This window comes from Brachypodium distachyon, chromosome 2 (assembly GCF_000005505.3).
Source record: "Brachypodium distachyon strain Bd21 chromosome 2, Brachypodium_distachyon_v3.0, whole genome shotgun sequence".
NCBI lineage: Eukaryota > Viridiplantae > Streptophyta > Magnoliopsida > Poales > Poaceae > Brachypodium > Brachypodium distachyon.
In genome coordinates, this window is record NC_016132.3 from 43,844,881 (window position 1) to 43,858,797 (window position 13,917).

At 45.7% G+C, this 13,917-nt stretch overlaps 3 protein-coding genes across 4 annotated transcripts; 2 read left to right on the top strand and 1 right to left on the bottom strand.

The window, feature by feature from the left end:
• Positions 1 to 1,283: 1,283 nt before the first annotated feature.
• On the top strand, positions 1,284 to 2,874 carry LOC100845073 (pentatricopeptide repeat-containing protein At4g36680, mitochondrial). The gene has a single exon (XM_003566840.4). The coding sequence runs from the start codon at positions 1,383 to 1,385 to the stop codon at positions 2,493 to 2,495; it is 1,113 nt and encodes a 370-aa protein (XP_003566888.1). The 5' UTR covers positions 1,284 to 1,382; the 3' UTR covers positions 2,496 to 2,874.
• A 1,596-nt stretch (positions 2,875 to 4,470) lies between these two features.
• Positions 4,471 to 6,726, top strand: LOC100828895. 2 transcript variants are annotated; one of them, XM_014898414.2, is made up of 2 exons: positions 4,471 to 5,159; positions 5,330 to 6,726. In XM_014898414.2, the coding sequence occupies exons 1-2, from the start codon at positions 5,011 to 5,013 to the stop codon at positions 6,150 to 6,152; spliced, it is 972 nt and encodes a 323-aa protein (XP_014753900.1). In that variant the 5' UTR covers positions 4,471 to 5,010; the 3' UTR covers positions 6,153 to 6,726. The 2 variants fall into 2 exon arrangements, with proteins under 2 accessions (XP_014753900.1, XP_003569364.1); XM_003569316.4 differs by having other exon boundaries at positions 5,335 to 6,726.
• Positions 6,727 to 8,368: 1,642 nt separating this feature from the next.
• LOC100828089 (CTP synthase) lies at positions 8,369 to 13,554 on the bottom strand. Its single transcript, XM_003569313.4, has 21 exons — positions 13,437 to 13,554; positions 12,174 to 12,253; positions 12,006 to 12,092; positions 11,516 to 11,566; positions 11,296 to 11,413; positions 11,115 to 11,171; positions 10,945 to 11,009; positions 10,736 to 10,819; positions 10,587 to 10,637; positions 10,430 to 10,492; positions 10,296 to 10,342; positions 10,157 to 10,226; positions 10,015 to 10,077; positions 9,833 to 9,922; positions 9,716 to 9,754; positions 9,369 to 9,596; positions 9,207 to 9,292; positions 9,044 to 9,092; positions 8,876 to 8,956; positions 8,710 to 8,803; positions 8,369 to 8,568 (listed from the first exon to the last, which is right to left on the bottom strand). The coding sequence occupies exons 1-21, from the start codon at positions 13,552 to 13,554 to the stop codon at positions 8,369 to 8,371; spliced, it is 1,821 nt and encodes a 606-aa protein (XP_003569361.1).
• Between the last annotated feature and the right edge of the window lie 363 nt (positions 13,555 to 13,917).

Sequence of the window (13,917 nt, forward strand, 5' to 3'; positions counted from 1 at the left end):
TGCGTTGCACTTACATTTTATTTCATCTTGAAGTTTAGCATGGGATCTTTATTGAATTGAGATCAGTAACTTTAGTCATGAATTAAACCGGATGTTGGTACTAGTCTCGGTCTTTATCTTTTTTCTACTACTACTATGGAAAGCAAGAATCGTAATGGATCAAAATAACTCAGCAATTCAACCGTCCCAACATCCCAAACCACTTCAATGATGTATGATGTATATATATCACGTTTTAATTACCCACAAATATCATTGGTATACCGCCGCTCTGACCCAATTAATCATGGAAAATATGTCTTTGTAACATTTTTTTGTATTTGACAAAAAGGTAGAAAAACACTCTCAAACTCACCAAAAATGAACATGATTTTTTTTACTCAACCAAATTGATAAATGTTATTTCCTCAATTCCAAAATATAGGCTGTATAATTTTTGTTGACGGTCAAACTTTTAAAGTTCCACCGATTTATTACAGAAAATATCAACATCTACAGGGCCAAATAAAGATAATTATATGCATTGTGGCTAGTGTGAAATACTCTCTCCGTTTCAAAATGTAGAGCATATAACTTTTGGTGCCCGTCAAACTTTCTGAACGTTGCCAACCATATAAAAAATATCATTAACATTTAGGGTGTGTTTGGATTGAGCTCATCCTTGCCCTACCAAAGTTTGGCAAGCCAAATAATTGATTGTAATTTTGGTTGCCATTTAGTTGGCCAATTTTGGACAAAGAATTGAAGAGTTGCCTAAAGTAAATCGGCTTGCCAAATAGTCGGCAACCATCCAAACAACTAGTAGATGAACACAAAGGTGTAGGAAGAAACATGAGCTTTTTATTATTCTTTCTGATCTCAACAGTATGTAGAAGCATATGTCTCATCTCCTTTATATAGCCCAGTAGGTAGGTGGATAAGGGCCCAGCAAATGTTCACGTGAGGGAAACAGTCCGAGAGAGATGGAGGGGGCATATGTTACCGTACCCCCAACCTCCACATCGATCCCGGTTTCCGAACAGTTAATACGTTTTGCTATAAGTTTGATCAAATTTTAAAAACCTTGATTGTCAACAAAAGTCATACACTCTGTATTTTGGAACAGAGAGAATATATTTTAGGAAATATATTTTCATAGTATCATTGACATTTTGTATGTTGATATATTTTGCTACTCCGTATAATAACTTGGTCAAATTTTTAACGGAGGGAAAAAAAATGGTAACCCGGGCACCGGCCGCCGCAATTGTAAACTGGAGATTGGAGAATGGAGGCCCTCCAGCAAAGGCCCACCTAGCATACCTTCCACTCCCAAATGTCGAACCCGCAAAATCGATGTTCCCCCACTCACTCTAAACCCTAACCCCCGGAACCTCCGATCGATGAGACCCAGCTCCGCCGCAGCCATGGCCGCCTCCGGCCGCCGCCTCCTCTCCGTCGCTGCCGCAGCCACCGAAAACACCAAGTTCGCTGTCCTGGTAACCCCGATCCGCAGGCTCGCCCGCGCGGGCCGCCTCGCCGACGTCGACGCCCTCGTCGCGCCGCTCGTCCCGTCCCACCCCACCGCGGTGATCTCCGCCCTCTCCTTGGTCGGCCTCTCCGATCGCGCCTCCGCCATCCTCTCCACAATCCCGTCGCCCACCGCCGCGCACCTCAACGCCCTGCTTGGCCCACTCCTCCAACGCCGCCGCCACGCCAAGCTCGTGCCCGATCTGCTGGACAAGCACCCATCCATCCCGCGCGACGCCGCCACGCGCTGTATCCTGGCCAAGTCCATCTGCATCACCAAAGGCGCAGACGACGCGCTGCACCTCCTCGCCGGGGACGAGCCGCCCTCCCTCCATCTCTACACGGCGATCATCGACTCCTACTACAAAGAGAAAAAGCCCCACCGCGCTGAGGAGCTGTGGCGCGACATGGTAGAAAACCATGGCATCGTGCCTGACGCCGCCGCCCATAACGTCAGGATCACCTACAAGTCCAAAAAGGGCACGGTGGAGGAGGTGGAAGAGTTGATCCGGGCCATGCGCGAGGAGGCAGGGCTCAAACCGGACATAGTAACTTATCACGCGCTGATTCAGGTCTTGGCGCGGCACAAGAGGGTGGATGAGGCCGTGGAGTTATGCAAGAGCTTCCTAGAGAAGGAGGAGGAGAGCACGGTGGCTCTGAAGTGCCGGACATACTCATACCTGGTGACAATGCTGTGTGGCGAGAAGAGGTGGTCCGAGGCTGAGGACATGTTCTACGAGGGAGTGAAGCGCCTGAAGGTAGCGGACCTTGGCACAGTGCACAAGCTGGTTAGCGGGCTCAAAGAGGCTGGCAAGGGGCGGGCTGCGAGAAGGGTGGTGGTGGGGCTGCGCAAGAAGTTCCCTGACCAATTTGATGGGCCGTGGAAGGTGCTCGAGGAGGCCGCTGGGCTCACACCGGGAGCCAGCAATGAAGAGGAGGAAGGGGAGGAGGAGCAAGAGCTGGCGAGGACCGCGGCGTCCGTGTGAGCTGTTGCAGCAACTGCATTCGCGGCAAGACATGGAGGCCACATTTCTGTGCTTGTCTGAGGAATGGTGAGGCCTTATTTGCCAGTTCAATTAAGCAAATTCTCAAGTTACAAGTGAGACTCTTGTAGTTTTGATCATTTAGCTTGCTGAATCAAATCGTACTTCTTTGATGTGGTATCTTGCCATGACTATCAGTCAGCTTATTATTTTGTTCCTTGTTGTCGCACTGGCGACTTGTTACTAATACCAAGTCCTTTTGGACGATGAGGTGCGATCCTGGTAGTTAATTTGCATGGCACATGATTCATTTCCTCTAGCAATGAATCAACTTTAGTCTGCATCCATATCAATGTATATCTTTTGCCTCCTTTTTGCATCAGTGCTGAAGAACACCGTTTACCACTGACGAGATGCTATTCTTCCTTGTTCTTGTTCCTCCACTGGTCACTTGCGTTTGCATACAGCTTCCAGCAGTCACCTCCAGAAACCTGCCAGTACTGATTGATGCGATAATGGTTGTCTGGTCGCATGATTTTCTGCTGCCGGCGCCTAACGCCTGTGACAGCCTCTGCCGATTGACGGGCTTGATGTCCAACTGCTCCTTGGTGAGCACCGGGAATTTTCTCCATGATGAGGGAGGCTTTCCAAGCGATGCAAGTATGGAATAAATTGCTAGCTAAGGGAGTTTGCAAATAATTGATAACTGGTTGGAGACATTTTAAATTAGTCATGATGTGGCATGCAGTATAACTAGATAGACGTGAGCCTTTTATTTTGAACGTTTTGATGGCTACATAATTCTGGTAGCAGCCGATACCTTATGGTTTTACTAAGGGAGTTTGAGCTTTCCATTTTAACGTGAGGCTTTGGATATGCAAAACTTGCATTTTATATTGGTAGAGACAGATATTTTACTTGAAAGGATTGATGTATTCTTGGTGCCACTCCCACAGTTGATATCTGCGTAGTCCCAGGCATTTCAATTTAGGCTGATTGGCCCAGCTAATGGACACTTTTCAGAAGATAGAAACGACACCTCCTCTGGGAAGAGTATGTCAACAAACACTGCATAAGCTGTCAAAGAATCTCTGACGTTAGTCTGTCGCTGTGAAGTTAGTACTCACTCCAACTCATATTACTTGTTTCAAATTTGCCTAAATATGGATGTATCTATGTTTAAAGAGCGTCTAGATACATGTAATATTTTGACAAGTAATATGGGTCGGAGGGGAATAGTTACATTTGTGTTTGTGTAAGTGAGATCCATGAAACTTGGCTGGACATTATCTTTGGTTTATTGATTCGCAGCAGTACCATTTCGAATGGACACTGAATCTTTCATTAGTTACAGATGCAATTGTTGTACTGTCATGCTTTGCGCCTTGATAAGCCACGTTTGGTAGGCTATGATCTGAAGACTATTACTATTGCATTTTAGATTTCATTTTTGTTTTGTTCTGGAGATGGAGCTCATACGACCGTAATCAAGAAAAACTCCGGACACAAGACAGTCACGCGCTGCATTGTTGCAAGCCCACCTGGAAACGGAAAGAGTAGAACCATCCTTGGGGATACTTGTGGTTTAGATTTCCTCCGCTTCTCAAGGTATGTATAGGCCACAACACGGTGAAAAATCCTTCGTTGCATCTAAATAATACTCCCTCCGCTTCTGAAGGAGTAGTCAGAAGCAACAAGATGTACGAGAATGAACTTTTTGCACTCTTGTATTTGCTATTAACAAGGGGCCAGAGTCTGAAAGAGTAAGCCAAAGCTTCCAACAGATGTTGATCAAGACTTTGGCCGAGCTCAAACTCTTTTCAAAAAGTTTGGAACTCATCTGCGAAGTCAGTAAATCCTGCTATACTATATATATTACTCTCTCCGTTCCATATTAAGTGTCTCAAATTTGTTCAAACATGAATGTATATATACCTAAAAAACGTCTAGATACATGTAATGTTTCGACACTTAGTATGGGACGGAGGGAGTAGGATTTAGGAGTACTTGTCTCCATTCACTCAGACGGACTTATGAAGGCACCCACGAAGAAATTCCTCAGAATGCCTTAAAAACAAAATGAAAAATCAATTAACTTGTAGCCAGCCATATTAGCTCCACATTTCACCCTTTTTTATTTATAACGAAAAAGGCAGTCATCAGTCGCCCCCTTTCCTATTTAGCTTTGCTTGCTGCCTATTATGAGAATAGGTCCCGGTTCAAGCGGCACGCCTTTCATCATCATCTATACCAGCTGCCATGCACGATCCCAGTCGGACCCCTAATATCCTCCCAGATGAGGAAAACCACTTCCAAAGCTTGCATCGTAGTACCCCTAAAAATTCGCCTGTTGCGCGGCTTCTCTGTCCTCCAACAGTCGTCAAGGGAGGCGCAAGACGGGGTAGCGGGCAACATGGTATGACTCCAAGCCCGGATAACGTTCCAAACCTCCTCCGTGGAAGTGCATTTTTCGGCAGAGATGGGCAATGGACTCTGGATGGATTCGCAAATCTGACAAATGAGACTGTGCGGCCATCCCTGGATGGCGAGGTTGAATTCATTCCACACCGATCGGTTCTTCCAGGCGGCAATGGCGAGGAGCTCCGGCCAGCGATGCCTCGCGGTCGATCCGTCTGGGGTAGCAGCCGATTACTTTGGTTTTACTAAGTGAGTTTGAGCCTTTTTTTTAATTTAATAACGTGAGCCTTTTGATATGCAACTCTGGGGACAGAGATTTTACTGAACCATGTGCGATCTCTTCAAAATTCTGCCAAAAATTTCCTTCGTTACCGTCGACGTAAACGACTCTTCTGAAACACCTGCGCGATTTTTCCAAGTGTAGCAGCAGAAGAACGGAAGAAGGTTTGGGGCGGAGCCAGCCATTTCCTGATATCCAAGGGCCAGCCAAACCAAACCTTTCTCCCGGCCCAACAACCCCCGCAAGCCCGAAGTATGCTTCCCCGCCTCGTGCCGCCGCTCGCCGGCGCAACCTTCACCCGCCGCGTCCTCCGCGGCCTCTGCGCCACCACCGAAGCGCCACCCTCCACCTCCAAGGCCCCGCCCTCTCCCCTCTCCCCGTCCGAGCTCGACACCATCTCCGCCCTCATCCCGCGCCTCATCTCCGAGGGCCACGTCCCCGCCGCCGGCCGCCTCCTCTCCGCGGCGCTCCTCCTGCCGGGATCCCCGGACCGCCTCCCGTTCCCCCCGCTCGCCGAGCACCTCGCCTCCCTGCCCACGCTCACCCCGGCCTTCGCCCTCCTCACCGCCCTCCGCCACCACCCCCTCCGCCCCTCGCCGCTGCCCCTCGCCACCCCGCTCCTCGCCCGCCTCCTTGCCATGCGACGCGCGCGCGACGCCACCTCCGTGCTCCGCTGGCTCTGCCGCCCCGACTCCCCGCGCCGCCCCGACGGCGCCACCTACGACGTCGCCGTCGAGGGGTTCTGCCGGCTCGAGGAACCCAAGAGCGCGCTCGTCGCGCTCCGGGAGATGGCGGCGGACGGGGCCCGGCCCTCGGAGAAGCTGCGGGACGCGGTGCGGGACGCGATGCTGCAGGATGCGAGGATCGAGGAGGCGTGGGCGCTGGAGGAGGCCATGCGGCTGCCGGAGTCCGGGAAGACGGTGGAGCTGGTCGACAAGCTTCTCGGGCAGTGGGAGGACTGACTGGCTGAGTACTAAGTCGTCCAAGAGGACGGGGCGCATCATGCCAACATAGATCGCAACACTGATGGAGAGCTGTGAACACGACGGGAAGACTCATCAGCATCTTGCCTATTTCATTTTGGGCCTTCTGAAAGAAGTACAGTACAATGTACTGATCAAAAGAGGGACAGACATGAGAAATATTTTGTGGCAATACTTGCAAGTTGCAAGCACTGATGGTGTCAATCTTGGTGTCAATCTCACAGTTGATATCTTCGTAGTCACGCAGGCATATGGCGAGATGCCACATCTGCTCGGGATTTCGATTTACGATTTGACGCTGATTTGCCCAGCTAATGGACTTTTTTTTCAGAAGAGAGAAAAGACACCTCCTCCTCTACGAAGAGCATGTCATCAAACACTGCATAAACTGTCAAAGAATGTATGTGAGAGTGTGACGTTAGTCTGTCGCCGTGAAGTTACATTTGTTTTCTGTATAATAAGTGAGATCTATTAAACTGGTTGGAAATTCTCTTTGCTTTATCGATTGATTCACAACAGTAATATTTTGAATGGATTGTGGAGTCTTTTCTGAGTTTCAGTTCAGATGCATGTGTTGTATTGTAATGATTTGTGCCTCGATAAGCCGTGTTCAACGTTTTACGTCAACGTTTTACGTCCGGCGTTGTACAACCCTACATCAAACATTCGCTTTGAGCATTTAACGGAGAGAAAGAAACATTGGATATATAGGAATCGGACGAGAAACGTTGGACGCAGAGCAGTTTCGAGTTGTTTTGTTCATACGATTGTAATCAACACAAACTACGGATACAAGACAGACCGCCATCCTCCCTCAATGTTTGAGCCCGGCTACTTGTGTGGAAGGGAAGAGGAGAACCATCATTCCCTTGCATTGCACTCATCTCCATCTTTGAGATAGTTCTTTTTTGGCTTTCAGGACCGGCTATCTCAAAAGCTGTCCTTCCTCCAGCTTCTTAGAAAAGCCGATCTCTAAATTTGGTTCAAACTAGTTTAGACTAAATATGTATATGTCCGGGTTTTTTGAAAGGCTTCTTCCAAAAGTTGTCCTCACCTAGAAGTTGTCCTTCTCCTAGAAGTTGCTTCTTGAAGAAATCAATCCTCAAATTTGGTTAGACTTGTAAACTAGTTGAAAGTCTAACGAAAGGATCAACTTTTGCGGGAAACTGAAAAGGACAACTTCTCGAAAAAACGTTCAGAAAGCTGAATCATAGCAAACTAGTTTGTCAGCACAGCTTCTCGGAGAAACCTGATAAGAGCTGGCCCTTTGTCAGGCAAGCGAAACTCGGCTCCTCACCGGGCGATCGACGTCCACGGAGGCAATCTATATTGTTATAATCGCAAATCAGGGGAATGGGTGACTTTCTCGGTAGTCTATTGACTTGTTCCAATCAGCCGAAGTGCCGAACCACCGCCTTCTCTCTTTGGTTGCTCAGCTTTACCCAATTAATTCACTCGTTTCTTACCGTCCATGTATATTTGAAAGTTTTTGCATTTGATCTTCAAATATATATCGTCGAACCAAAGCAAGACATATACTCTTTTTGCCGATTAAATAGAGGTTTTATTCTTATTAATCTTATCCCCTGATGTGTAGCATGAATTTGAGAACTACACTTGCTACTGCTTCTCTGTCTCAAACATGAACCATTGGTTGCGCATTTGGGTGGTGCATTCTCAACTGTACAAAACACCACTATTTCAACTCCCATCTTCACACAGAATGACAAACTGGTAAAATCATACAAAGCATCAACTTATTTGCGCAAAAGCACAAAAGACCTGTTGCGTCCAAATCAGATCGCCTAACACCAAAATTCTCACTTACATCTCAGCATTTTTCAGCATCAGCTTCTGAACTCTCTTAAAAACCACCCGAAATAAGAACCAAAACATTCAGCTTTTCCTTTTTCAGATATACAGCATGGAAACTCTTCTTACCCGCTTCCGCTCTCTTACAGAAAAGGGTAGAGAACAACACACAAACCACTCTCTCACACAGATCCAGCTCGGTTCTTCCACTAAAAAACACCGAACGAGCACCATCCCCTGCAGACAGTCCGCATCGAGCAAAAGAACTTTTTCTTCCTCGATCGACCATGCTAGTTTAGCCAGCCACGACAAAACTGATGCAACAAGAACTGCAAAAAAAGAAGTAAAAGGTTGCAAATCCTTGAGCCACCTACTCTGATGCACTAGGCATGGACACCATTCCCATTGACATAGTATGTTCCATTTGATAGACCATTTGCAAGCTTCTTTGGGTGCCCGTTTTGTTGTACAGTGGTAGGCACATATGGACCATTGCTCAGATGATGCTTAGCAGGAATGGCATGGTCACTGGAGCAGCCCTGTAGCACCTTGTCCAATTGCCCAGATGCGGCGGCGATTAGCCCTGCAAGAATACAGATGAGGTTAACACATTCCAAGTATGATCAAGTGTTTCTGAACAAGTCAACACAAACTCCAAGGAGAGCATGATCAAGTGTTTCTGAATAAAGAACAAAAATTCCAAGGAGATTTTTCACCAGCTTACCCACAAATAGGGGAGATGGTTTTGAAGGTCTTGACTTGAATTCCGGATGAAATTGTGCACCAACAAAATATCGGTGATTGGGTATTTCGATTATCTAGAGAAGTAGCAACTTGATCAATACATAGCTTTTACCAAAATGGAAGATTGCTCAAGCAAGTAGTCAAACCTCCATTCTCCTGTCACTCTCATCTTTGCCAACAAATTGAAGTCCTGCGTTTTCAAACTCAAGCACCATATCAGGATTCACCTGTGACGATGGATGGAAATGTTTCAGACCCAATGACCCATGAATATAAAAGATCAGCAAGGAAATCATATGCTACAATAAACAAACCTCATATCTGTGGCGGTGCCTCTCATCTATGTAATCCACATTGCCATACCTAAATAGTATTAATAATTAGTGAAAAAGCCAACAATCTGTAACAAGACTACTAAGAAAAAATAACACTAGGCTAGAACAAGTTAGTTAAGGAGAAGGCGATGTATACACTCACAATTTAGCAGACTTGCAGCCAGCAACTTTGAAAAAAGTCCTCCTTGATCCTAGGCGCATTGTGCCACCCATATGTGTTTTAGAACCCTGAAATACAACTCCAACATGATTCGCATTGGTGCAATATTCACAACAATAATTGCAAGCAACACCACAAAATTACCTCAGGCATAAAAATAACACATGGGGTCTTGGCATTGGGATCAAATTCAGTGCTGTTTGCATCAGAGAGATTCATGACATTCCGAGCAAACTCTACAACAGCCATCTGCATTCCAAGACATATACCAAGATATGCTACATCATTTTCACGGGCATACTTAGCAGCCAGGATTTTTCCTTGGACACCTCTGTCTCCAAAGCCACCAGGTACTAAAACACCATCAGCACCCTGAAATAAAAAAATCTTCAGATAACCAAGATGGGAAGTAAAATGTTCACATAAATCATACATGTTGCACCATTTCAAACTTTAAAGTATAGAACATTTCCGTTGTTGTAACTCCTTACCTTCAATAAATTCCATGCTGCTTCATAAGCACCAGGTGCCTAGAAAAGTTAGAACGGTCAAGTAAGAAAAGGGAACAGCTCAGATCGAACATAAGGAACACTAGGAGACTTCCAAACCTCAATTTTGGTGGAGTCCTCAAGATCTGTAGAAGCAACCCAATCAACAACAAGCTTCCGGCGGCATTCAACTGAAGCATGCAAGAGGGCCTGCAATATTTTTGCATCAAATAGAACTGTTAGACACCAGTAATCATTTAGAAGGTATAAAAGGGGTCCATCGCTGCGGTAATCTAACTCACTTTCAAGACGGAGAGGTATGAATCAGATAGGCCAGTGTACTTCCCAACCATAGCAATCCTCACCTGTAATGAGATCATTAGCTGCTTGGAACCAAGAATGAAGAGACTAAATGGCAACAATCAAAACGGGGGAAAGACTAACAGTATCCTGAAGGGCGTCAAATACAGTAGCTCTTGTGACCCATTCGTCCAACTTGGGCTCACGAGGAAAGCTGCAAGTGTTACCCATAAATATTCATTGCTCAACACAGAATATCACAACCAGATATGTAGAGACAAACCTTTCAAGGTTCAGAACTTTAAGAATAGCTTCATGTGTTTTTTGGTCCTAGAAGGCACAAATAAGATTTAGCACCTAGACATGAATGTGGAGAACCAAAATGAACTAATACACAGAAGATGAGATATGGCATACCCGTAGCAGCAAAGGAATACGCCAAATATTGGAAACATCATACAGAGTGACAATGTTAGCTGCCTGCAGAATACAATTGCTCGTTAGCTACAAGGAGAAATTAGCTGCCATAGCACATGAAGCAATCACTAACAATAAGAGTTTATAGTTCACTTACAGGCACATGGCAGAACTGAGACAGTTTCTCTTTCACATTTTCTTCCAGTTCCTAGCAAATACAATATCGGTTTATGAAAACTGAGGTTAAGAAAACCAAGAAAGAAGAGTCCATCAAGATACAGCGTCAAGGTGCATGAGTTGACTAACCTTAGTACTGCGACAAGCTAAAATATTTGGGGTGAGCCCAAGTCCCCTTAAACCACGCACACTGTGTTGAGTTGGCTTAGTTTTCTACAAGAGTAAATAAAAACATAGAAAACACATTAGGCCAAAAGGATAAAAGATTTTTCAAAATAATAGTAAGATGTAAACCATAAAATAGTTAATATGCAGAATCAACAGGACAATTTGGCTACCTGTTCACCAACAACATTCAGAACTGGAACAAGACTCACGTGCACCAGACAGAAGTTACCAGGACCTGGCAACCACAGCAATATCCAAAAGAAGACTGTAAAGTGCCTGCTTACTCAGGAAAGATGGACTACAGTGTTTATGTACAAGTATGGATGTGCAAGTTCCTCACCAACTCGATAAGAGAACTGGCCCAAAGCTTCAATAAATGGCATAGATTCAATATCACCTGTAGCAGGAGTGACAACATAATCAAGATAAAGGTATACCAGCTCTAAAATTGTCCACTGGGAGGATGGGACAGCTCTCAACAAAAATAAATTCACAAAAACAATTAATTATCTTATGCCCACCAATTGTCCCCCCCAGCTCTATCACACAGACATCGGCTGGTCCGTCTTTCCCATCCACTGGTATCATCGCAACACGCTCGATCCAGTCTTGTATGGCATTTGTGATGTGTGGTACAACCTTAAGGTAAAATTGGTTTAATGATCAGCACTTGGAGAATACAAACAAAAGTTACAAGGGCAGAGAAAATACGAAGGCAAGTGTGCATGAGGTGATCCTCACCTGCACAGTCTTTCCCAAGTATTCCCCTTTCCTCTCCTTGTCAATGACAGACTGTAATCAAGCATTAAACATAGTAACATAAGAAAAGTCAGAAACAGCTTATTATGCAGGGAACAGCAACTGTATTTACAATGTAACATATTGACATGCTATTGTCCTTATATACCCTTGTGCGGCTAAATATAATATCAATTCTCTTCCATTCTTCATATACTTGACAAGAGTGACATTACAAAGCACATCATTTTCCTTCGTATGGAGTACAAGACACCAACGTCAACATCAACTGAAGCATTTCAAAACTGCTCTCATGAAGTACATCCTTTTCCTTTCTATGACCCCCCCCCCCCCCCCCACATCACACACAAACACATGGGTTCATATTTATGAACTGAACTGAAGCTGGAACTGAAAGTACATTTCCGAGCTGACCTGCAAACCTAAAAGTCATATAACTTGGCTTTTAAAAGGAGAGAAAAAGTTAACTTACTTGGTAGATCTTTCCAGTGGTTATATTATTGTCCCGGGTCAGTTTAATATCAAGAAATCTCTCATAATTCCCAAGATCCAAGTCGACCTGTAAGATACACAAGGAAACACTTAACATCGAAAGTTAACATGTCACAGCCACAGCTTTGACTTGGTCCTTTGCCAGTACCTCACCACCATCATCTAACACAAACACTTCACCATGTTCAAAGGGCGACATAGTCCCAGCATCCGTATTAAGGTAAGGATCTGCGTATTCAGATAATGCAAAGAGAACATGTCAACCTCATGAAGCCAAGAGTAAGCAACTAGAGCATTCGACAAGTATTAGCTGGCCTGCCGCCAGCAGTTCTACAAGGCAAAATTGTACGATCAAGCCCCACATTCTGCAATAGTACAGGTGTCAAGTAGTCACAAGGCTACAAGCTTACAGCAGCAAAAACAAAGCAGGGTTTAGGTAATATTGGATAAGAATAACTAGCTAGAAGCAAACAAAAGATGTACTATAAGATTGAAATAAGTCAAAGATTCCAATCCGCTATGGTGGCATCCAATGGTTCGTGAGTGAGCCGTCCACAGCACGAGGCATCTGAAATACAAAGACAAGGATGGGAGGGGAAACCTAGTCTTTTCAAACCACCTTTTCTAAACCACGACATATAGGAACAGAGTCTATTAGACCAAATCTGAGAGGTGCAGCAAATTTATGCGCATCAAATTAAAGCATATTTTGTTCGGATATTTGGGAACTCTCCATGTAACTCTCACAAATCTTTATCCCGAAATATTGGCCACAGATACCACAGGCACAGGTGCTAACCAGTGGAGAAAAGTCAGAAGCTTCTTGAACATTGGACCGATCTTGGACGGGCCACCATTGTCCAGACCTCGAGCCTTTATTTCTCGAGCAAAAGATACCACAAATCACTACCCCATAAAAGATCTTAGTAGCCCCCCCAAAATGGTCTACCTAAAGTAGAAATCGGGGAGAAAAACCCCTTTGCGAGTGTAAAAGCGCTCACCCACTAGGCCACTAATGAAGCAATCTCATGAAATGAAATATAAAATAAAATCTGTCTCTCACGCGCACACAAGCCAAAATTACCAAGGTAATCAAGATCATATCCATTCCTAGACAGAATCCCCTAAAATACAACGGCTGGAATGTTCGAAAGATGGACTTTCCACCAAACCCAACCAAGAATCTCGGGGCCTCCTGCACCAACTCCCACCTGCAGCCTTGAACCGCACGAATCGTTCCAAAAATAAATAAAAATAAAACCAAATCTTTCACAGGAAACGGGATCGAGGGTGGGCAACATCACGCTAACTCCTTCCCGGGAAATCTCCAAGCCGCACCTTTTCAGGGCCCGAAAGGCGGCTTTTGAACGACAAGGGGGGAAAACTCTAACGGCCGGCGGCGGGCACGTACCTATCTTAATGGACGTAATGCGGAGGCCGCACGCCTTGAGGACGACGCCGATGCTGCTGGCCGTGACGCCCTTTCCGAGCCCACTCACCACCCCGCCAGTGACCAGCACGTACTTCATCTCGCCGGGAATCTCGGGTCAATCCGCCGCCGCCGCCTGGATCCTTCTGCACCCAAACCGAGCCGGCAGCGTGCTCACGGGCTAGGTGGGTCTTTGGGGGCTCGAGGGCGTATGGACGAGGAGGAGGTTTTAGGAGGGGATGGGGAGCAGCGCAGCCTTTTGGAAAGGGAGGAGGAAGGAAAGGGGAGGCAATGGAGGCGCAGGGGATAGACGGACGAAGGGCTTTGGGCTATTTATATCCTCCTTGCTACTCCGTATTTGTTTTATTTTCTTCTTATTAATCATTTTCTTAACACTGCTTCCCATTTTCTGGCGGTATAGTTATCGCAAAGGGTGAATTGGCAACTTCATGTAAGGAAAGGG

Excerpts from the sequence above, each read along its gene's own strand:
- LOC100845073 (XM_003566840.4), top strand. The coding sequence starts at position 1,383 with ATGAGACCCAGCTCCGCCGCAGCCATGGCCGCCTCCGGCCGCCGCCTC.
- LOC100828895 (XM_014898414.2), top strand. The coding sequence starts at position 5,011 with ATGAGACTGTGCGGCCATCCCTGGATGGCGAGGTTGAATTCATTCCAC. Across the intron at positions 5,160-5,329 it reads GATTACTTTGGTTTTACTAA|TGTAGCAGCAGAAGAACGGA; the intron begins GTGAGTTTGAGC and ends GATTTTTCCAAG.
- LOC100828089 (XM_003569313.4), bottom strand. The coding sequence starts at position 13,554 with ATGAAGTACGTGCTGGTCACTGGCGGGGTGGTGAGTGGGCTCGGAAAG. Across the intron at positions 10,227-10,295 it reads AAAGTTCTGAACCTTGAAAG|CTTTCCTCGTGAGCCCAAGT; the intron begins GTTTGTCTCTAC and ends TAACACTTGCAG. Across the intron at positions 9,597-9,715 it reads CAGCATGGAATTTATTGAAG|GGTGCTGATGGTGTTTTAGT; the intron begins GTAAGGAGTTAC and ends TTTTTATTTCAG.